This window comes from Kryptolebias marmoratus, linkage group LG14, assembly GCF_001649575.2.
Source record: "Kryptolebias marmoratus isolate JLee-2015 linkage group LG14, ASM164957v2, whole genome shotgun sequence".
In the NCBI taxonomy this organism is placed as follows: Eukaryota; Metazoa; Chordata; class Actinopteri; order Cyprinodontiformes; family Rivulidae; genus Kryptolebias; species Kryptolebias marmoratus.
The window spans coordinates 11,788,270-11,809,214 of NC_051443.1; the positions used below are offsets into that span (position 1 = coordinate 11,788,270).

At 40.2% G+C, this 20,945-nt stretch overlaps 2 protein-coding genes across 4 annotated transcripts; one reads left to right on the plus strand and one right to left on the minus strand.

Annotated features, from left to right (window-relative positions):
- Nucleotides 1-1,891: 1,891 nt before the first annotated feature.
- st6galnac4 (ST6 (alpha-N-acetyl-neuraminyl-2,3-beta-galactosyl-1,3)-N-acetylgalactosaminide alpha-2,6-sialyltransferase 4) lies at nt 1,892-6,707 on the minus strand. Of its 3 annotated transcripts, none has more exons than XM_017407466.3 (5): nt 6,413-6,707; nt 5,552-5,790; nt 4,790-5,199; nt 3,209-3,316; nt 1,892-3,095 (listed from the first exon to the last, which is right to left on the minus strand). In XM_017407466.3, the coding sequence occupies exons 2-5, from the start codon at nt 5,747-5,749 to the stop codon at nt 2,909-2,911; spliced, it is 903 nt and encodes a 300-aa protein (XP_017262955.1). In that variant the 5' UTR covers nt 5,750-5,790; nt 6,413-6,707; the 3' UTR covers nt 1,892-2,908. The 3 variants fall into 3 exon arrangements, with proteins under 3 accessions (XP_017262955.1, XP_017262954.1, XP_037835487.1); XM_017407465.3 differs by having other exon boundaries at nt 4,790-5,202; XM_037979559.1 differs by lacking the exon at nt 6,413-6,707 and having other exon boundaries at nt 5,473-5,579.
- A 799-nt stretch (nt 6,708-7,506) lies between these two features.
- On the plus strand, nt 7,507-19,951 carry miga2 (mitoguardin 2). Its single transcript, XM_017407985.3, has 16 exons — nt 7,507-7,597; nt 9,446-9,679; nt 9,807-10,017; nt 10,107-10,222; nt 10,353-10,473; nt 11,767-11,894; nt 12,247-12,364; nt 12,548-12,654; nt 12,795-12,907; nt 13,155-13,227; nt 13,602-13,688; nt 13,808-13,906; nt 15,157-15,291; nt 15,363-15,416; nt 15,501-15,617; nt 16,022-19,951. The coding sequence occupies exons 2-16, from the start codon at nt 9,584-9,586 to the stop codon at nt 16,208-16,210; spliced, it is 1,764 nt and encodes a 587-aa protein (XP_017263474.1). The 5' UTR covers nt 7,507-7,597; nt 9,446-9,583; the 3' UTR covers nt 16,211-19,951.
- Nucleotides 19,952-20,945: the final 994 nt, after the last annotated feature.

The window sequence follows — 20,945 nt, forward strand, 5'->3', positions numbered from 1 at the left end:
TAAGGATTTGTTTTAAAGATGTTAGGATTTGTTTTGCTGTTTTTAGGTTCTGTTCTGCTTTTTGGGATGTTTTTAAGGTTCTTTCAGCTATTTTTCAGGATTCTTGTGCTGTTTCAAGGATTGTTTTGCAATTTTAAGGATCATTCTGTTATTTTTAAGGATTGTTCTGTTATTTTTAAGCATTATTCTGCCGTTTTAAGCTTTCGTTTTGAAGTGTTTGGATTTGTTTTGCTGTTTTTAGGTTCTGTTCTGCTTTTTGGGATGTTTTCAAGGTTCTTTCAGCTATTTTTTGGGGGTTGTTCTGCTGTTATTCATGATTGTTTTGCTGTTTTTAAGGGCTGTTCAGTGTTTTTCAGGATTGTTCTGCTATTTGTAGGTTCTGTTCTGCTTTTTGGGATGTTTTCAAGGTTCTTTCAGCTATTTTTCAGGATTCTTGTGCTGTTTCAAGGATTGTTCTGCAATTTTAAGGATCATTCTGCTATTTTTAAGGATTGTTCTGTTATTTTTAAGCATTTTCCTGCAGTTTTAAGGGTTTGTTCCGCCTAGTTTCAGCTTCTTTAGCAGCTTTCAGTCAAATCATTCAGCAAAAAAGCATTCACACTGCATTTTCGCAGGAAATGCAATTCCTCTAGTTACGGGTTTATGTTTGGCCCAAAGTGGTTCGCTTTATTTAAACCCGACCAGCACGAACCTAAATCATGCCGCATTACGCCGACGTAGGAGCTAAGCAAAGAAAAGAAACGCGAAACGAGCTTCGAGCGCCGTAATTTACACATTCAGTGGTTCACAACGTCAAGCGTTCCGCACTCACGTTGGAGCCCTTTCAAAATAAACCTCCGTCTCCTACAGGAAACTTCAAAATAAAAGTAACACGTTTGTTAATTTTAACCTTTCAAGATACAACAAATATAAAGTTGATAACCTTTATAATATTTTAAGACTATCCTGAACACCGTATTTATAGTAAGGTATGGGTATGTTTTATTGTAGTTCTAGGATAATGTCCATGGATTTAAAAATTTTATATTAGTTTTGTTCTGTTTGTTGCTTCATGAAAGCAGAAAAATGGCTTTCTGAGCCCTCCTACATACAAAATCCAGTTAATGGCATTGATTTCCATTTAAAAATCAAAACAACCATTAGTAAATAAAGGGACAGAGCAAGCTGTACTTTCTGAGGAGGCTACGATCCTTCAACATCTGCAGGAAACTTCTGTGGATGTTCTATCAGTCCGTGGTCGCAAGTGTCCTTTTCTACACCGTGGTGGGCTGGGGGGGCAGCATATCCAAGAAGGACACAGGCTGGACAAGCTGATCAGGCGAGCTGGCTCTGTGGTGTCAGTAGCAGAGAAGAGGACTCTGAGGAAACTGCTGGACATTATGGACAATGGCAGTCATCCTCTACACACTGTCATCAGCCACCAGAGGAGCCTGTTCAGTGATAGACTGCTCCTTCCCAAGTGCAGGACCAACAGACTAAAGAACTCTTTTGTCCCGCATGCCATCAGGCTGTACAACTCCTCCCTGGGGGGGCGGAGGGGTAACAGGAGAATAGGGGAAGGAATAATGTCAAGGGATCACTTCGTAACCGCATAAGCAGTCATATCACAACCAGACATCCGTAACACCCTACAGGACTTTATGTGGAATATTAAGTGCTGATTTCTCTGTTCACCTTCTGACCCTTTTGCCTACACTACCTTTACAACTGCTGAGAAATGACTTCCAAAAGAAAGAAAAAAAAACAACCCAGAAACAAGCGAGTCAGGTGGTTAAAAACGCTCTCACCTACAGTTTGTAAGTTTACCGGCAGAACAGACTTAGGATCAGAAGGGACAGATGAAAAGACCGTTTGTCTTTTCCATCCAAATCCATTGCAAACACAAGCAGGATGTATTTGACGGCAGATTTATTTGAGCTGACACATGCAGTGCCATTATTCAAGTTTACATTCATTTTTTACTTCAGTCTATAGAAGAGGAGTATGTATAGGTACTAACCCAAGATGAAGAGTGTTCTATTAACACAGTTCAGACTTAAGACACACTTCATAACCAAAATAACACCTTCAGTGCAAATACTGTTGATCACAAAACAAGCAGTCTGTAACTAAAAAGGCAAGAGTTCTGTTTTTAGCTGCATTCAGGCAGTGAAATAAAAAAAAAGGGGGGAAATTAATTCACATATATTATAAATTGGTTTGCTATAATGGGACCGAGCCAACAACAGAACACGAATGTTTCTTGGCTTTCAGTCTTTGGCTACAATTTATTTATTTATTTTGAAGAAATCAAGCCGGAGCCTTCACACTGAACTTTGTTGGAGAAAGTGCAGAGCGGGTTTGACGTGACTGATATTTTATCACCAATTCCAGAGTTTCTCTTGACCTCCACCGCCCCGTACATGCCCCGTACAATACTTCGCTGTCTCCAGTAGCAAAGGCGCACGCTGTGCTGCAGCTTTTAATGAGACAGGCAGACTGAGGCTTAGAGTAAAGTTTTGTGCAGAATACAACCCAAAGTCAAGGCACAGGTACTAAGAACACTAAAAGGCATAAACTGTCCTGTATAAGACTTACGTATTATTAAGAATTACTAGAATCCATCATGATATATGGCTACACAGACAATACATGTTCAGAAAAAGCACTGTGCTACCAGTCAAAGGCTGGTAAATCTTCAACAAATGTACAAATTCACATCTATGAACCTCTTGGACTTATAGACCTTTTTGTTTTGTAACAAATAAAAAACAAATTCAGTCTGAACATGTATACTGTACCTGCTACACGCAGCTAACATCTTTAACAAATTAGAATAAAACCAATAAATGCAGCATAACACATCAGGAAAAACAAAACAAAACAAAACAAAACGAAAAAAAAACACCTTGAGGTTTAGTATTGTTTTTCACGGGCTCCAAGACGGATGTTTAAAGTTTATTTTGTGGCGTTTTGCCCATTTGGCGTAGATGGCCTTCTCGGTGATGAAGCGGTGTCCCCCGTGCTGCGCGTGCTCGTGGAACTTGTACATCCGGCACTCGTTTATTTGGTTCTGCTCGTAGTAGTGGTAGGGGACGACGCTGTGATTGGCTCGGCTGTCGGAAGGAGAAAAGAAAGGCATATTGCTGCCAGGTTTATCCACGGGGGAGGGGCTGATTACGTACGCTGTACGTTAGAAAATAATAATAATTTTAAAAAAAAGTCCCACCTGCAGTAGTTGTTGTCGATCATTCCATAAACACTGATGCTGTCGCACATTTCCAGAGCCAGGATCATGGCGAAAAATCCAGTGCTGAGATATGCCCCTGTTTTCATTCTGAAAAAGGAGACAGAATTTTCAGCTGAGGTAAAATCCTAAAGTCGTCACACGTTCGGACTCCTGCATCACCTACACTGGCAACAATCTACTGGACTCAGCAAACCTGACCAAAATTAATTTGACTTTTACAAAGCTGATACACAACATTTAAACTTCTTTGTTTTTATCTTCCTCAAGTCTTTTTACAGTTCTCCATCACCACTCAAGGCGATCTCAGAAGGAAAAATATGATAAAGCCTTTTTGCTGTAGACATTTAGCCCTTAAGGGAGTACTTCGGCCATTTTGAACTGAGTTTCTGTGTGACAACGATAAATAATTACTACCTTATCCACTGTAGATAGCTTCTTTAACAGCCTCAACTTGAATTAAAGTTGATGTCCAGCAAGACTGATGGGCTATTAGCCTAGTTCAAACTGTGACCAAAGTGCTGTCGTCTGGAAATGGCTCTAATTCCTAACAGTTTATGCAAAAGCTGTCAGTTTTGCATTGCATTGTAAATACCACCAGCAAGCGGCAACACGTTGCAGCAAGCTTGGCAGGAATTTCATGCAAAATTGATGGCAGCGTTAACCTTTAAACAGTGTTACGTTCACATGTGCCGCATTTTTTTTTTTTTAAGGTGGCACTAATCCTTTGGAAATGGGTCCATTCAGACGAGCCGTTTTTAATTATGGTCCAAATGAACCCACTCCCTTAGTGGATTGTTATCGAATTAAAACAGCTCCAAGCTTCCAATTTCATAACGGTTCACAGGATTGTGAGCAGGCGGGAGGCAAGACTTATGTACTTACTGCACAGACTCAAGTTTCACAGGACAGAGGATTTCGGCTGGACTTTTGTGCTACTGAAGTACGCTCCTCGTCTAGCTTTGTTTTCCGTCTACAAGAGGAACCTCGGGTTGACGGAGATCTGTTTGACTCCCAGAAGAGGGCTTATGTGCTAAAAAGTCACAACATTCTACTTATCAGGATGACCATGCCATGGGAATGAAAACATTTTAATTGCTGTAAGAAAAGAGAGCCTTGGAGTTTTGTTTCCTTTTCCCGATTTTTCAGAAGTTGTGATGCCGTCCTCTTTAATCCCTCTTGGATCCGTTGCTGGATCCTCGTTGGTCTCACATTACTACTAAAGACTTTGTTGCTTTCAGGTTATAGTCTAGTTAAACAACAGAGATGAGCACCAGTAGGTCTGCTCTCTCTACCTCTGTTAGAGGTTTGTGGGACAGATAAGAGTGTCCTGCTGAGGAGAATTAGTTGTGGTTGAGACGTTTTCTCGACACCTGATCTGCTAATTCCTTGGCTTCCAAGTTCTCGATCAACAAGCTGCTTCTCCATCCAACTGGTTATGCATCATGCAGTAAAATTAAAAAAAATTAGGTTCCTGTCAGCATTTTAACGGAGATCAGGTGTAAGTTGACATTATTTAACCCTTTTAGTTCAATTGGATGAGGCAACAAACCCAAACTGCACCTGTTTTTCCCCGTTTCATTCTGAAACACGCCATCACAGTGCTGAATCTTGTTTCTGGTCACAGCGTACAACCTGAGGTCCGGATACTTGACGGCCATCCTCAGGAGGACGTTGAAGACTTGCCCCTTGCCGTCCTGCCTCATATTCCTGTCAGGACCCCAGAACACGTACGTGGTGTCTGCCAGCTGCTGAAAGTAACGCCCCTCGTGTTTTACCAACAGGGGGACGCTGGTGTGAGACACGACTCGGACGCTGGTGCGGCTCCCGACGTCTCTCTCGAACCCTGTTGTGGGCGCGTTGTTCATCCGGATCACACACCCGATCCGGTCGATCTCCTCTCCAGCACCAGCACCGAGCATCTGACCGGAGCTGGAGACCAAGGCACACTGGTTGCAGTGCATGTCCAGGAACTGCTGGGAAATGGCAGGCATCAGTATTTTAGGTTATTTTGTAATTTACAATGTTATATCTCAGTTTTTACACTGCAAGAACTATCCACTAACATGTGCATTAAGAAACTCCAAACTTATGTGATTAAAGGACTCCTTAAAAATGTGAAAGACTAATTTAAAGATAGAAGTGTAGCAAGTGAAATCAAACCACATATCATAGGGTTGTGCTGTTATAAATAGTTACTGAATGGCTAAGATTTCAAGTGATTTGCATCCTTTTGACTGCATCACCTCCTGTAACCGAACCGATTTTAATGGACCCAGAACTCCAGCGTTGAGGCTACAGCTCGGCCCCCTTGGGTGCCCTCACCTGGCCCTTCCCGCCAGGGCTGATCCTTGTGTAGCCCCTGAGCCCCGAGCTGTGGGCGATGACAGCAGCAGCATGTGATGCGTCGTCCCGCATGATCACAAGCCCGAACCAGAGCAGCAGGAGGAGGCTCGGGCTGAGCAGGCAGATCCAGCGGCGCAAGCTCTGCGACCTGCATCCGCCCGGTCCACCTGAAGGCATCGCGCGCGCCGACTGTGTTCACGCTGCTCTCACTGCAAGGCCTGCGGAAAAGGGTTGAGAAAACCAAGTTTTTAGTATTCACTCCTTTCAGAGGAATCTCCCCTCACCACTTAGTTTCTCTCACCGGATCTTTGATGTTGCAGTTAAAGACTGAGTTCCAGACCAGAGGTTTGATTACCAATCATACATTTATTTAAACATTCAGCTGAATGGAGACAACAACTCACCACCAGAAGAAACAGTAACCTGTTCCCAGTTGTGTCTGAAGTAATTCCCCCTTCCACTTCTTTTTATACGAAACTGCGCCCAAGACCAGCTGCATCATATCCTGATGCCCTGGAACCTCCAGCCTCCCTCACCCCCTTACACAACTGTTCTTTGTGATTATTTTATCATAAGCTAAGCGTAATCTCATTTCAGCAATCAAATCATTTTAGCGATGTCGAAGTTTGTTTACATTTTATCACTGGCTAAGCCAAACCTTATTTTAACAATCAAATCATTTTTGCAATATCAAAGTTTGTTTATATTTTACAGTTTGAACTGCATTACCATTTAGCATTTATACAAGCATTTAGTGTTTGCACCTTTGTGAGATCCCTTTGAATAAAACACGTTATGAAGCTGCAATGAGTTTAACAGAAATGAGAAATGAGCACAAACCATATTTTACAAAAGCTCAGGTCGGAGGAGAACCGGAGTCTCTCATTGCGTCAAGAAGCGGAAACTAACGGGTTAGCGGTTTCATATCTGTAGCTTCTGTAGGCTAACTCTCAGGTCCAGCATCTTTCTCCATTCGTCATAACTGTTGTTTTCATCACAAGGCACACATAATGCCCATTCTTCTTCTTATATGTTTACATAAACTCCTCCGATAGGCGTCTTCTACCACACACTGTTGCCAAAATGCAGTTTTAACGCAACCACGCCTGTAAAAATCACAATTTTCCTCCGTGCGGTCAAAATATCCGGTTTTCCCTTTCGCAATAAAAGTTTGCCTTCGAGCACGGTCTTAGATGGATGTAGAAGTTACACGCGTTTACACAGCACATGCGTAAAAGACACATCGTAACCCCAGGATATATCCACGAAAACGTTTCTCAGAAGAGTTGTGTAAACATTTATAGATATTTACAGTAAAGATTGTAACGTCCATCGGAAAATAAACGTCCTTTTATTTTGAAATAATAAAGCACCCGGAAATTGCTTATTGTGTGGGCGTTAACTGTCAATGGTGCCTTCAGGAACCAGTTGTATCGGTGGTTAACCAAAGGAGGAGGATGTTATATCGTGTTCATAATGAATTAAGAATTTGCACATTGTTAAACGCATATGATTTCTATTATTCCAAGTGATTTTAATTTATTTTTTGTAGAAACTTGAACATATATTGCTCCAAAAAATCAAATAAAGAAAGTAGCGGCACAATAAAACATAATATATAGATAAAGGACTTGAATTAAACGAATAAATAATAATACATTTGTAATTAAGTATAGACATGTTAAAACAATGTAAACAGTATCACAATTCTTTTATTTTATTAAAATGTATATACCGACTCCGAAACTTTCTGACAGATCTGTTTTTGTATAGGGAGGACTCAGACTGTGGTGAGAGGGACTTTATTTTAATATCTATGTTCTGATTGGTTGTCAGCCGTCTTTGTCCAGCCTATTATTCACTACTATTGGTTTAAAAACAGAAACTCACCAGTCTCTACTCGTGATTGGCTCATGGTCATGTCAGCGTTCGCGTGCTGCGAAGCCCCGCCCCAGCGTAAAACCTGCGCCGCTTTCACTGACGGTGACACAGGGATGTCCTTCTCTGACGTATTGGATGCTCACGGTATGTAGCTCTTGGTGAGGGATTATGTTATTAGTTGTTGGTCAGGTGAGCTGCACGCGGAGCAGCTGTTGAAGCCCTGTCAGGTGTCAGTTTAAAGCTCCGCAGTCATTGTTTGGCTGGCCCTGTAATGTGAACTAAACGCTTAGCTAAATGAGCTAGCCAACGTTAGCATCTCGCTCGTCAGGAGTGTCTGTTGCCCTACTGCTTTTACTGATTTTGGCCTGTGTTTGACACGAGTTTCAAATACAGGACTCAGTCTTTGCTATGGACTTTACGTTACAGTTTTAAAACATAGTGCCAGGGGTTGATTTCTGGCCTTTGTTTCATGGGTGAGCTTTAACCTGTCTTTTCATCTTGAATACAAGGCTTTCGCAATATGGGGGAAAAGTAGAAAGGGCTCTGTTTACTCCACTCGGTATTCTGTTGAATTTTGACATCTTTGCAGTTTCCAGGACCTAGCAGCTCCGCCGGTCGCCGCAGGTTGCTCCACTGTCTGCAGATCAGACTGTGTTGACACTAGATAAGCACATTAGGTGCCTGCATGTCAAGTTGCTCTGCTGCTTAACTGTTAATGTGAGCTTGATTTCCACAGGTCAGACCAGTACAAGGCCATGCCTTTTGTCTCAATGTCTGACCTAAAGCAAGGGAAATAAAAGCTGATTATTCTGTTTAGTGATACCGAGCTCCCAACAATCACATGCTGACATAGACAGTTTTACGTGGAGTGGCATGGAAGAAAATGTGGGCCTTTTATAATAAAAAAATAGCTCTACCTACACACATAGATAATTTTAATAAAATATCAACAAGTAAACACTGATGGCATTCATCAGGATGCTGTGTTGACTTTATAAAGATGGTTAAATTTATCGAAATGCCAACACATTTCGTACAAGGTGTTTGACTCATCGGGTGAGCATCTTGTTAGGCAACTTTAAGGAATGGTTGTTTTTTTCTACAAAAACGTTGCACAATTATGTCCGAATCCGTATTCAACGACGACGCTCAAAGTCAGCTCTAAACATCATTATTTCAGTTTGGCATCACATATAACATCCCTTTTTACATCTCTTATTCAGTTGACACTCAGATCTGGGATCGAACCTTGGATGGCTTTAAATTTTCTCAGCTTTAATGGGAATGAAACGGAAGCCATTACTTTTGGACTCAGTGGTAACCACGGCGGGGGTGGGTGATATTTCATTGCAATTGTAACTTTGGTAAACAGATTAGTTCAGTAGTAAAGAGCCTCTGGGTTTTTTTTTAAAGGTGAAACCGTTTTTGTGTTTTATTGACTTTGAAAGGGTGTTCCAAGCTTTTATTGCTTCTGGGTTGGTGTTAACCAGACTGGCCTCTCAAGACTGCCGTTGTTCCAGAATGCTGCAGTTCCTCTTTTAACACAAACAAGAAAGCATGAACATCTCTCCTGTGCTTGCGTCCCTTCATTGACTCCCTCTTCGTAGCAACAAAAGTTTTGTTTTTGTCCTAGAAGCCGTCAAACGGGCAGATTCCTGTGTATCTGTCTGACCTCCTGCAGTTTGAACATCCTGACAAACAGGATCATTCAGAGACTAAACCCTGGTTGACTTGAAAAGTAAAACTAAAGTGGATATAAAGATAATTTTACTTTGGTAAATGTTTAACCAGCCACGGCTTTAATTAGTTTGTTTATATTTTGATTTAGAAAGCCTTAAATGCTGATATCAATCAGATTTTATGGACGGGCTTGGCCGCTCCTTTAAAAACCACAAATATATTGTTGCCAATCGTTACATAGTGACAGGCAGCAGCTGTTGTAAAGGAATACGGTGCTATGTTTGTCATTTTTAATTGTCTCATCCGTTGTAGGGTCCATTGTCAAGGGGTGGATGTAAGCAGGAAGCTGGTGAGCACTGGCTGATCTGAGAACGGAGAAGAAACCTCGTTTTGGGTGAATGCGAGGGAGTTTTGGAGCGCTTTGGCGTGGAGGCGTTTCGGTTCCTTGAAATGTCACTGAAACGAGCAGACGGGATGTCTATCGCCCAGGCTTTGGCCATGACCGTCGCAGAGATACCGGTCTTTCTCTACTCCACGTTTGGGCAGGTAAAACCTTGTAATTCTTCAATGAAACCCAGTACGAATGGTCACACTTAGTCTGATCGAAATGTTTTTTTTTTTCTAACTAAAGCTGACGTTTGATTAAATCTTTTGTCGCTTTTGCTTCTTTCAGTCCATATTTTCTCAGCTGAAGCTTTCCCCGAGCCTGAAGAAGGTCCTGTTTGCCACGGCGCTCGGAAGTGTCGCTCTCGCCCTCACTGCTCACCAGCTGAAAAGGCGAGGGAGGAAACGGAAGCAGAAAACGCAGGCGAAGGAGGCGCCGAAGCCCGTGGTAATACCCGAGATGCTCCTGAAGACGGGAAGACCTTCATCGTTAAAAAAAGGTGCGCAAAAGCCAAATCCTAGATCTGTTTGTTGAAGTGAAATCTGTGAAGCAGCTTCTTGGTTTTACTTTTCCCCATGTTGGTGACAGGTCCGTTCACCGGCCGACAGATGATGAGCCCCGGATCTCGGAGCAACGACACCATGAGTGGAATTTCCTCCCTGGCTCCCAGTAAACACTCGAGTTCCTCACACAGCCTGGCATCTGTTAGTTTCATTCTTTACACTTTTTTTTGTTTTAAATTTAAATTCATTATCAAAATGTCACACTTTTTACTTACACTTCTCTGTAATTACACCCTACATGTGTGTATCTGTGCATATGTTTCTGCTGTAGACACGAGTCCCAAACTCCCCAAATCAGTCGGTGAATCCCTCCATCCAGTGGGAGGCAGAGCCTGTGGTAGAAGAATCGGGGCCCGTAGAGGACGCCAATGTAGAGAATCTGTACTTAATGGGTATGTTTTTACAAGTTTCAAGAACTTTTAGAGACACCGTATTTTCGTGACTATAAGGCACACCTTAAAGCCTTCATATTTTTCAAAAAAACGACAGTGCGCCTTATAATCCTGAGCGCCTTTATATATGTAAGAAGTCGGAATGTTTTAGTACAACTTTGGTAAACTACAAAGCTACACTTCTTGCAGCATTAAGACTCAGTTATAGTAGCGCAGGGCTCTGTGCACGGACCTGAGCGAGCGGTGTAGGCGTTTATACTTGACGCTTATGTCGGTGCAGTATTCTTCTGTGAGTTTTGAACCATTTGAGTATCTTTGTGATCTCTCATAGAGGATCATATAAATGCTGGTACAGGTGAACCAGCATGCGGTCCATGCCAAGTTACAAAAATGACAATGTGTCTTGTAGTCCTGTGCACCTTATATATGACAAAAATGAAAAAATGGACCATTCATTGACAGTGCGCCTTATAATCCAGTGCACCCTATAGTGCGGAAAATACGGTAATCTGAATCATTAGTGCTTTTCTTAATCAAGGAAAACGACAAAACATTCTTAAACACATTTATCTATTCAAACAACATTTTTATATTCATTCAAACAACTACTCCAGAAAACTTATTTTGATGCTTTAGTTGACTCAATAAGATACTTTTGCAATAATTTTATATGACTATATTTATTTTAAGATGACATTTTCCCAGTTCTGAAGCTAACAGACAACTACTTTAATACTGGACATGTAAAACTATTAACACCCTTCAAAATCATGTTGCAGCAGTTTCAGTTATCAGTGATGGGGGAGGGGGGGGGGGTGACGTCTGGGTGGAAATGCCATTCTCCCTGTTTAGTGGCATAGTTTGTTTAATCAAAAATATCAGTCTTAAAGGCATCAGAGACCTGCCACCTCTGTTTGTAATTACTGACTGCGAGTTCTGGCTTTGGAAAAGGAGTTAGCCAGATTTTTTCCTTTTTTTTTAATGGTTTCAAGTTTTTAAAGAGCTTATATTATTCTCATATGCCAGTTCATACTTTTTGGGGTTCTCAACAAGAAAACATTTACATGCTTTAATGTTCAGAAGGCTTGTTTATTTATTTTTTCTAACTCTGTCTCAACTTTCTTCTAAAACCCTGTTTTAGCTTCCAACTGTTTAAGAAACCCCTCTTTAAAGCTCCACTTTGCTGTGATTAGTTATGGTGTTTGTTTGACCTGTGCCAAGCTTGGCGACAGTACACAAATGTGCTTTATGCTGAGACGGCTCCATCAAGTCCTGTTGCTCTTTTCCTGCTAGGAATGGAGCTGTTTGAAGAGGCGCTGCGAAAGTGGGAGCAGGCCCTACACGTCCGTCATTCCAGCAACTCAGCCTCCTGTAACAACAGCCTCGCTCTGCAGGGGGCGACAAGCGGAGACGTTCCCATGGTAACACTTTCACCCCCCAAACCTGTAATGTTTTTGTTTGTTCCTTGGTAACGTTGGTCCACTTCTCCAGGTACTCCAGTTTCCTCCCACAGACCAAAAACGTGCATGTTAGGTTCACTGGTAACTCTAAATTATCCCTAGATGTGTGTGTGAGAGTGTGAGTGGATGTTTGTCTCTGTTTCCCTGTGATGGACTAGAAACCTGCACAGGGTGTCCTCCCGCCTCTCGCACAGTGACTGCTGGAGATGGGCACCAGCTCCCCCGCGACCCACTGAGGAAAAAGCGGGTAAAGAGGTTTAGTAATGTATCGAGTCACGGATGGCTGAATGAATTGTTTTTCCTTTGTGTCTAGGCCGAAACCCAGAATAAAGCATTCGCTGAGAAGCTGGAGACACTACTGCACCGGGCGTACCACCTACAAGAAGATTTCGGCAGCAGTATCCCGACAGACAGTGTGCTGGCAGATTTTGGTAAGAATGAGCTGGAACTTGTTTGGTAGAAACTGTCAACATGTCCTTTATCGAGGAGAAGAAAGTGGAATTTAAAGCTCAGCTTTGGAAAGCAAAGAGAACATTTGAAGGCTTATCCAGAGCTTAGTTCTCCAGCAGCACACTTAGTTTCTGACTTTCTTTCTTTTTTTTTTTTTTAAATAGAAAGCGAAGGAACCCTTATCTTGCCTCAGATGGAGAGTTTCTATCAGCTGCAATATGATGATGCAACTTCTGTTACCTCTGATGACTCCTTTTTCTCAGCTGCAGAGGTGAGTTTCCAAACAACAACAACAACAAGTGAAGGTTGTTTGCATCACCATGTAGACACGTGTGATCCTAAATCTATACAACCTGAAATTACATTAATATTGCCTACTGTTTCAAACATATAAATGTTTTGTCTGTGCAGCTGTTTGATAACATGACTCTAGGGGAGCTCTATCCACCAATGAAGCCAGCAGCTCTGTATGAAGAAGCCTTGTCCCTGGTCCAAGATGACAAAGTGAACTATCGGACCCTGAGGTATCTCTAGAAAGTAAAACATTTTGTTTCCTTTTTTTTAAAAAACCAGTGTATTAAATCATGCCAGAAGATTCAGATGTAGTTGCAACCAAACAGAGTAATTATCCGGCTCTGCAGTGAAGTAGCCATGTGCCTGTGTGAATAAGTTTTTGTTAAGAAGTTTGCAAATTCAGCAAGCTTCTGCTTCTTCAAATGTAGTGGTGCACAGTTTCACACCTTGTTTTTTGTTTTGTTTTTTCTTTACCAGAACTGAGTTACTTGAATGTTATAACGACCAAGACTTCCTCGCCAAGCTTCACTGCGTGAGACATGCCTTCCAGGTGTGTTATGATACATTTTTGACAAATGTGAACGGATGGCATCAGTAAATGAGCAGCACCAAGAACTCCATTGTTTTTTTTTTCATAAGGGATAAAAATAATTAAAATAACTTTTTTGTTACACTCCCGTGCAAAGAACCAAAGGCTTTCAACTCAAATGAATAAAACTAGGAGAGTTCTCTGTCGCACGTCATATTTGGATAATTGCACAGCTGAAGTTACAAAGGAGATGTGGAAGATTGAGCTGACTGTGGCTTCGAAGCACATTTTAAGCACATAAGAAGCATATCTGAAACATTCAATATAGTAGACGCGTCATACAAACTGACAAAATATTTATGAAAAATGATCAAACGATACATTTATATTTTCAGGTTCTGTTGTTAGTTGAAACTCATCGCACCTTCTTTATGGAGACTGGGAAACAGATGATCACGGGGCTCATGGTCAAGGCAAACAAGGTAAAATGACACAACCGTGAGCCATCACATCCTGGAACAAAAACTTGTCAAAAACCTGCTCCTGTTGACACGTTTAAAAGGTTTATATAGTCTTTATGTTTTTGGTCTTTTTCACTCAGAGTCCCAAAGCCTTCTTGGAGAGCTACGAAGACATGCTGCTTTACACTCAGAGGGAGGAGACGTGGCCCGTCACCAAGATGGAGCTGGAGGGTCGAGGGGTGAGTGGGCCAACGTAATCCAACTTAGGCCATGTCTGTTTTTCCCAAATGCATATTGATGCCTTTGTTAGAATGTGTCTTAAGGCTCCATCATACTCCATAAGACGTAAGAAGTCGATTCGCGGTCACGTGTTTGTGAGACTTTAGTTTTCTCACACACCTTTAATAGTCCACAAGGCACTCAGCTCACAACTCCCAGGAAGCTCCTCCCTCCTCCTTGCAGCGTTAAAACGGGATTCTTCCCGCCGGCTTCTCGACTCTCCTGTCCCTGTACAGATTTTTGCTTCCCTTACTGCGTCTAGACGGGTTTATTAAACCGACTGAGACCGACACAGCCACGAAAAGCCACCTGTGTCTCTTTTTAAGTTCAAAGGTTTCTAAGTTTTGCTGGAACAGTTGTAAAGACGGCTGGATTTTCTAACAGCCTCCAGCTGCTTCTCAGCAGAGCAGTAGAAACAAAACGACTCTGTTAAAGCTCACTGGCTTTTCCGCATAAACACGCCCACAACAACGTCTGAACAATCACACGACACTTGGCACAAAACCCCCTGCGAGAAACACTTCTGCCAGGGTCTTGTGGAAGCTGCTACGCAAACAAATCACACAACTACAACCCCTGGCAAAAATGATGGAATCCCCAGTCTCTGAGGATGTTCCTTCAGTTGTTTAATTTTGTAGAAAAAAAAGCAGATCACAGACATGACAAAAAACTTTTCAAATGGCAACTTTCTGGCTTTAAGAAACACTATAAGACATCAAGAAAAATAATTGCGGTAGCTAGTAACAGTTAGATTTTTAGAACAAGCACAGGGAATAAATTATGGAATCACTCAATTCTGAGGAAGAAATTATGACTGGTGATTCCATAATTTTTGCCAGGGGTTGTATATGTATAAGAGCCGACCTTGTGACCTCTCATGGAGTATGGAAAGGTCTTTACGCTGTTGTGTGTCGACATGTTAAATCCTAATCTAGTTATTTATGTGTGATTAGTTGTACTTGAATAAATCCGCAGTAGTCACACTGTTACTCAAGTTTATGTAAACTGTCTTAATTTGAACAGAAATATAATAAAGTTCAATCAGCTGTCAATGTGTTTGTTTCTTACAGTAAAGCTTATTTGGTTGTTTAAGTTGCCATCTAATGAAGGAAATCTGTCCCTATCTTGGTGGCATATAAAATCCCATCTGATCTATAGTGGAGTTATAAGAAATGAAGCATTTTCTGAGTGGTTTCGTGTTTTTCTGCAGGTGGTGTGTATGAACTTTTTCGACATAGTGCTGGACTTCATCTTGATGGACGCATTCGAAGACCTGGAGAGTCCTCCTTCCTCCGTGGTAGCTGTGCTGAGGAACCGCTGGCTCTCCGACAGCTTTAAAGAGACCGTTAGTTCATGCGCACACACACGAGCCGTCGATATCCAGTTTCTCCAAAAACAGCTTTGTTTTCTTTGTAGGCTCTGGCAACCGCTTGCTGGTCTGTGTTAAAAGCAAAAAGGCGTCTTCTTATGGTAAATTTCAGCCCATTTGAAAAGTCATTATTGCTTTATTTTGTTTATCGCGTTTGTCCAATTCTCAGTGCCTCCTCTCCGTAGGTCCCCGATGGGTTTATCTCCCACTTCTATGCCATATCAGAACACGTGAGCCCAGTTTTAGCGTTTGGCTTTTTGGGACCCAGGCAGCATCTGAGTGAAGTTTGCACAATTTTTAAGGTGAGAACAACCTTTTAAACATTGTATTAAACTCTCGCAATCACTAAAGCTGTTTTCCACATAACAGAGTTGGGGAATTAATGTTAAATTTAATTTTTACTATGCAAGCTTTTTTGAGGCTCACAAGATTGTGCAGGAATTTTTTTTACCTAAAGAAAAATAGTTTTTGGCCTCTAGAACAGGTTGATTTTTAAGGTCGTTGTTGCCTCTTCATCACTTAAACTGACAGATTGGGCAAGGCTTATTTAGCTGCTTGAAGTCTGCAGCTTCACCACTAGATGTCAGGATTTCTCACATATTGGCAGTCTTTTCTAGGCAGATTTGTGGCGACTGTGACAAGTTAACTGATCTAATCTGACTAAAATGACGACGCCCGTCAGTAATGTCTGTCCTCTCACCTGCAGCAACAAATCGTGCAGTACCTAAAGGATATGTTCGATCACGACAAGGTCCGTTTCACCACTGTCCAGTGCTTGGCCGAGGACGTCTTAAAGCTTTCCCACCGCAGAAGTGAAATCTTGCTGGGGTATCTGGGAATCGATAGTCTCGTGGAACTCAATGGTGCCCTGCCAAGAGATACAGAGGGCTCCTGAGGGACCCACGGGGGACACGAAGGGCTTCATTTAGCTGCTGAGCAGGAACGGGAAGGCATCGCAACTCAAAACTCGATCTCCATTTACGTAAAGTCTTGACCAAACCCTCCTTCTGTGTTACACCGAGAAACCAGCATTAGTCATTCATTCATTCATTCATTCATTCATTCATTCATTCATTCATTCATCTGTGCTCCGAAGCCCACAGCTGCCAGCATCAGATATATTTCGGCACATGGCTCGTTCAGTGGTAGAAACCGGTCGGATCAAGTAGTTGCACTTCTCCTTTGTGTTGCTGCTTTGTTGCATATCCAGAATGTCAACTGTATTCCTGTAATCGCAGACGTGCAAGGACTTGTCTCTGCCTTGTTGGGTGACATGTTAGACAAAAAAAACAGCTGACAAATCCTTCCAACAGATGAGGACTGTCTTCTATGTAAGTATTTACACAACGAGCCTCTTTAAGACCATCGTAACGTTCACTATTGCGTGGAAAGGACAGGGTCATCATCGTATGTTCTGTTTTTGCCTCACATTTCCTTAAGTCCTCTTCAATTCCCAGTTTTAGGTTTTTTATTTTTTAACTTAAGTTTTATCAAACTGACTAACATTGTTACTAAGTAAGTGCAAAAACATGTTGGGGGGGCCCAACATTTACTCACATGTTACACCATCTCAAAGCGGTAACTGGAGTTGTAGTGATTGAAACGACAGCCATCTTTTAGTTTTCACCTGACAGAAGATGGCCCACATGTACAAACACAAACAATAATCCTAATTTGGAATACAACAAAGGAAATATCTCTGAAGATGTGAGGCTATAGTACACTTGAGTGTTCTCAGGAAGTAAACTATGACTTGAAATGATCTTTACAGAATGAGGTATTTAAAAATATATATTTATAGTAAGTTAGTTTATCATCTTAAATAGCTTTCAGATATCTTGGTCTAATTTGTACACCCTACTAAACTATCCAAGATAGAAGTTTGTGTTTCAGTGGTACATTATGGTTAATATCACCACCCGGGCATGCTTTTAAAATCTTGAAGTCAGCCTGCTGCAAATGAACTGATGTGCAATACTAGTTTTTACTGAATAACCCTTAAACACAACAGACATTATTGGCTTGCCACCTTGGGTGAAATGGAAAATGTGTGTTCCTCCTAATGCCGCTTATGGCTTTGTTGAGGTCACACTAAACCAACATTGACAGCTTCCACAGCAATTTTATTTTTTGTTTGTTTGTTTTGCAAAATTCCTGACATGATTAGAATTCAGGGCCCCAGGTTTTGTGTAGGTTCTATTAAATTTTTTTTATTTTTATTTTTCTAAATTGATGGCATCAGTCATGACTTAATCAATAATTCAGTTTCCGAAGTGGTTTTTTTTTTTTTAGAAAGTTGAGGAACATTTAATATCTTACCTGTTGCAGATAGCTCATTGAACGTCTTTAATCTGGAGAAATGGTTTACTTCGGATCAGATTGACAAGCTAACTGCTGGTCTGAGAGTGGGGCCAGGATCTAAGAGGATCGCTGCTGTCTTAAAACACCCGATTCATACAGAACCTTTACAACGCCAGCAATATTCCATTACATGGTTATTTATTAGGGGTGTGGAGTAAAATCTATGTTTAGATGCATCCAATCGCAGACATGGAAGATTCTGAGTTTAGTTTTAAACATCAAATTATTATCATTACTATTATTTTTAAACCTTAGTCTGTATTGGCAATTTAAAAGTGTCAGCAGAGTTGCTGCGTGGTGTTGATTGTCCTAGTAGAGTTACCGTAACTTCCTATAGTAGAAAATTGTTGCAGTAAATCTGTGTTTTTACATCTTTTTTCATCTGTTTTTACTGAACTTTGATAAATATGTCTGTAAATAATAGTTGAAGTTATCATAACGTGACTGTCTTTAGTAATGAGTTTCAATTGTTTTAATTTGTGTATAAATTTTCAGTTGTTTTAAGACTCCAGCGATCCACTTTGTTCTTGATCCTGTTCGGACTAAGACATCAGCTCGTCAGTCTGCTCAGAATTAACCTTTTTTTTTTTTTTTACAAAATGAGGCCGTTTAAAAAGGGCCATTTCTAACAAATAAGATGTGAATTGTTTAGTCTTTCCATAAAACTACTATCCAGAAGATTCGAAGACTCTCCCTGTTTCTAAGGCATATCATCAAACTTTGCACAGTTTTAAATAAAATATAAAAAACCTGAAACATTGCCAACTTTCTAAATGATATTTTGGACTCTATGAAGATCTTAAGGGCATTAAACAGTTGGACTGAAACTTCCATAAGTGCACTGAAGACAAGTTTTTTTTTTTTTTTTTTTAACACAAAAACCTTGATGTTTCTTCTGAAACACAAACAAAAACATGTATATTTTAAAGACAGGTGGTGTGTCAGTTTAATTATGTTAAAGAGATACTAAATCAGCTTCAATAAATCTAACATAATATAGAAATATTTATTTTGTTCCTTGAATTCTGCTTATAATTTTGTTTTTTGTTACTCTTTTTTATATATATAACTGTAATTCATAATACAGATGAAGATTTTTTGATTTTTACATTCATACATGTGTGATTTATGGCACTGATAATCTATTTTCTGAGCTCAGAAAGGATTTTCTCAGCTCCCTGAAGTGTGCTGGTTGAACAAAGGGTCAGTATTGTTGGATTTATTTATGATCTATCCGACAGGAACCAAAGCTGTGAGTGGAGCATTTACAGAAAAAAAAAAAATAATAATAATAATTCCTTGTTTTAATGAGTTTCCAGGTTTTTGTTTTTAATTTGACATTTTTACAAGGAAAAAAAAAGGCTTAGAAAGTATTTTTTTATTAATCAGTTGGAGAGTTCTAATGTACAAACTATTAAATTATTTATTACATTACATAAATGATGTATATTGAGAGCAGAGTGTAAATGCTGTGCAGTATAGAAGCTATTTCTCAGAAGACAATGACATACAAATAGTTACTGTAAGATTCTATTCAAGTGTCCATCTTTAACTTATTTTAGTTTTGCTTTTAATTCTGTGATCTGGGTCAAGTCGAGCTGATTTCAGAATGCAGGCCGTGGTTCAGCAGCGTGTTGGTGGGATGGGTTAGGTTTAGTTAAGATAAAAGGAACATTTCCTGTGATCCGGGAGTAGATGAGTAGATGAACTGCCTCTGCTTGTTAACATTATAGAAACTCAACAATGTTCAATCTGTAAACACAGGCTCAACCCTAGCTGTTGGACATTTTAAAAACACCAATTAAAAGTAGATTTTGGGCTATTTTTAATCATTAGAAAGGTCAATTTTAAGCATGGGCTCGCCTTTGATCATACTGCAAAGGTTTTAACTATTTTAGACGCAAAATGTATTTCAGATGGCCAAAATGTGGATTTTTCTTTTTCACTACTTTACATTACAAGTGTCCTACTCATGCCTTTTGTCTTTTCTATTGTGATGACATCACTACGTGTAAATGGATTTACATTCTTCATATCTTCTGGGTTTTTTTTGTTTTTTTTTTGTTATTAAATGAATATGCTTGTAATGCCTTTGTCCAGCTGATTGTTTCTTGTATTCCATGTTCCACCAAAGCCAAATTATTCCAAAATGTTACAGACTGTAATGATCAAAATACAAACTTTAAAGAGAAAATCCTGACCTGCAAAATAAGCAAACGTTTAAGAAAAGAAAAGAAAAAAAATGAAATAAAAGTTTTGTTTGATTGTCCAGAAAGTGGCAGAAACACTTCAGCAGATTGTTATTTGCTGTTTTATATGTGATATGTACTTTGAGGCATGTAAAGACTAACTGATTGAACACATTGGGGAAAAAAATAAAGTCACAAGTAATCAAATTTTTAGGCATTCACCAATCTGAAAACAATTTGAGCAAAAAAATAATCCATTCAGGACTAATATTTCTCATTATAATTATGGCATTACCAAAAAATGCCATCATCGTACAGAAAAAAAACAACCAAGGTCATTAATTTAATGTGAGTTTCCAGCTTTTAGATGGCCACACATTTAAATCAGACCAAAAAACTAATTTTGAATTCCCTGGAAAGGAAACCTCCATGCAAAGAAAGCCACCTCAATCAACTCCTTAGGTTTTTTTGAAATTGTAACTTGGTACAAGTACTTACCTGTGGTAAAAAGTAGTACGTATGCTGTCTCTTACAGAACTAGAAATGGTACCCTACATCAACAAGAAGTGACGTTTTACCAACTTAAACAACTAAAACCTCTAAACAACTGTGGATTTTCACACTTAAAAAGAAAGAAAAATAATAATTATTGTCTTGGATATCTGCTTAGTTTGTGTTCAGGCGTTGTTATCTCAATAAGCTGATGGTAAATGTGGGCTTCATTACACTGTCAGCATTTAGCTCAGTTATTAGCATTTAGCCATGGGCTAAATCTAATAGTTAGCATAGCTGAAGGCTTGGTTACAGATATAATTGAAGTCTAAAATCAGATGACTCCTGTTAGGTATAGCAGCTACTAGTATTTTTAAAGCAGGCAGAGAAATTAGTTTCTCCTAAATGTATAGTTGAGCCTGTTGGGGAGCAGCCAACATTTTCTCTTCATATTTCACTTTGAAGAAATCAAATTTGCTCTAATTCACATTAATATAAATGCACTTAGAAAGTGGCAGTGTTATGGGACAAACTTGGTGCACCTTGTTTGAAACATCACTGGTTTGCTGAGACTGTAGTTTTAAGCGT

Bases quoted from the DNA above. Each gene is read 5' to 3' on its own strand.
- st6galnac4 (XM_017407465.3), bottom strand. From the start codon at position 5,749: ATGCCTTCAGGTGGACCGGGCGGATGCAGGTCGCAGAGCTTGCGCCGC. The intron at 5,203-5,551 runs GTGAGGGCACCC...GCCATTTCCCAG, and splicing joins GCCCTGGCGGGAAGGGCCAG to CAGTTCCTGGACATGCACTG. The intron at 3,317-4,789 runs GTGCAGTTTGGG...CTCCTTTTTCAG, and splicing joins AATGAAACGGGGAAAAACAG to AATGAAAACAGGGGCATATC.
- miga2 (XM_017407985.3), top strand. From the start codon at position 9,584: ATGTCACTGAAACGAGCAGACGGGATGTCTATCGCCCAGGCTTTGGCC. The intron at 13,689-13,807 runs GTAAAATGACAC...TTTTTCACTCAG, and splicing joins TCATGGTCAAGGCAAACAAG to AGTCCCAAAGCCTTCTTGGA. The intron at 15,618-16,021 runs GTGAGAACAACC...TCTCACCTGCAG, and splicing joins AAGTTTGCACAATTTTTAAG to CAACAAATCGTGCAGTACCT.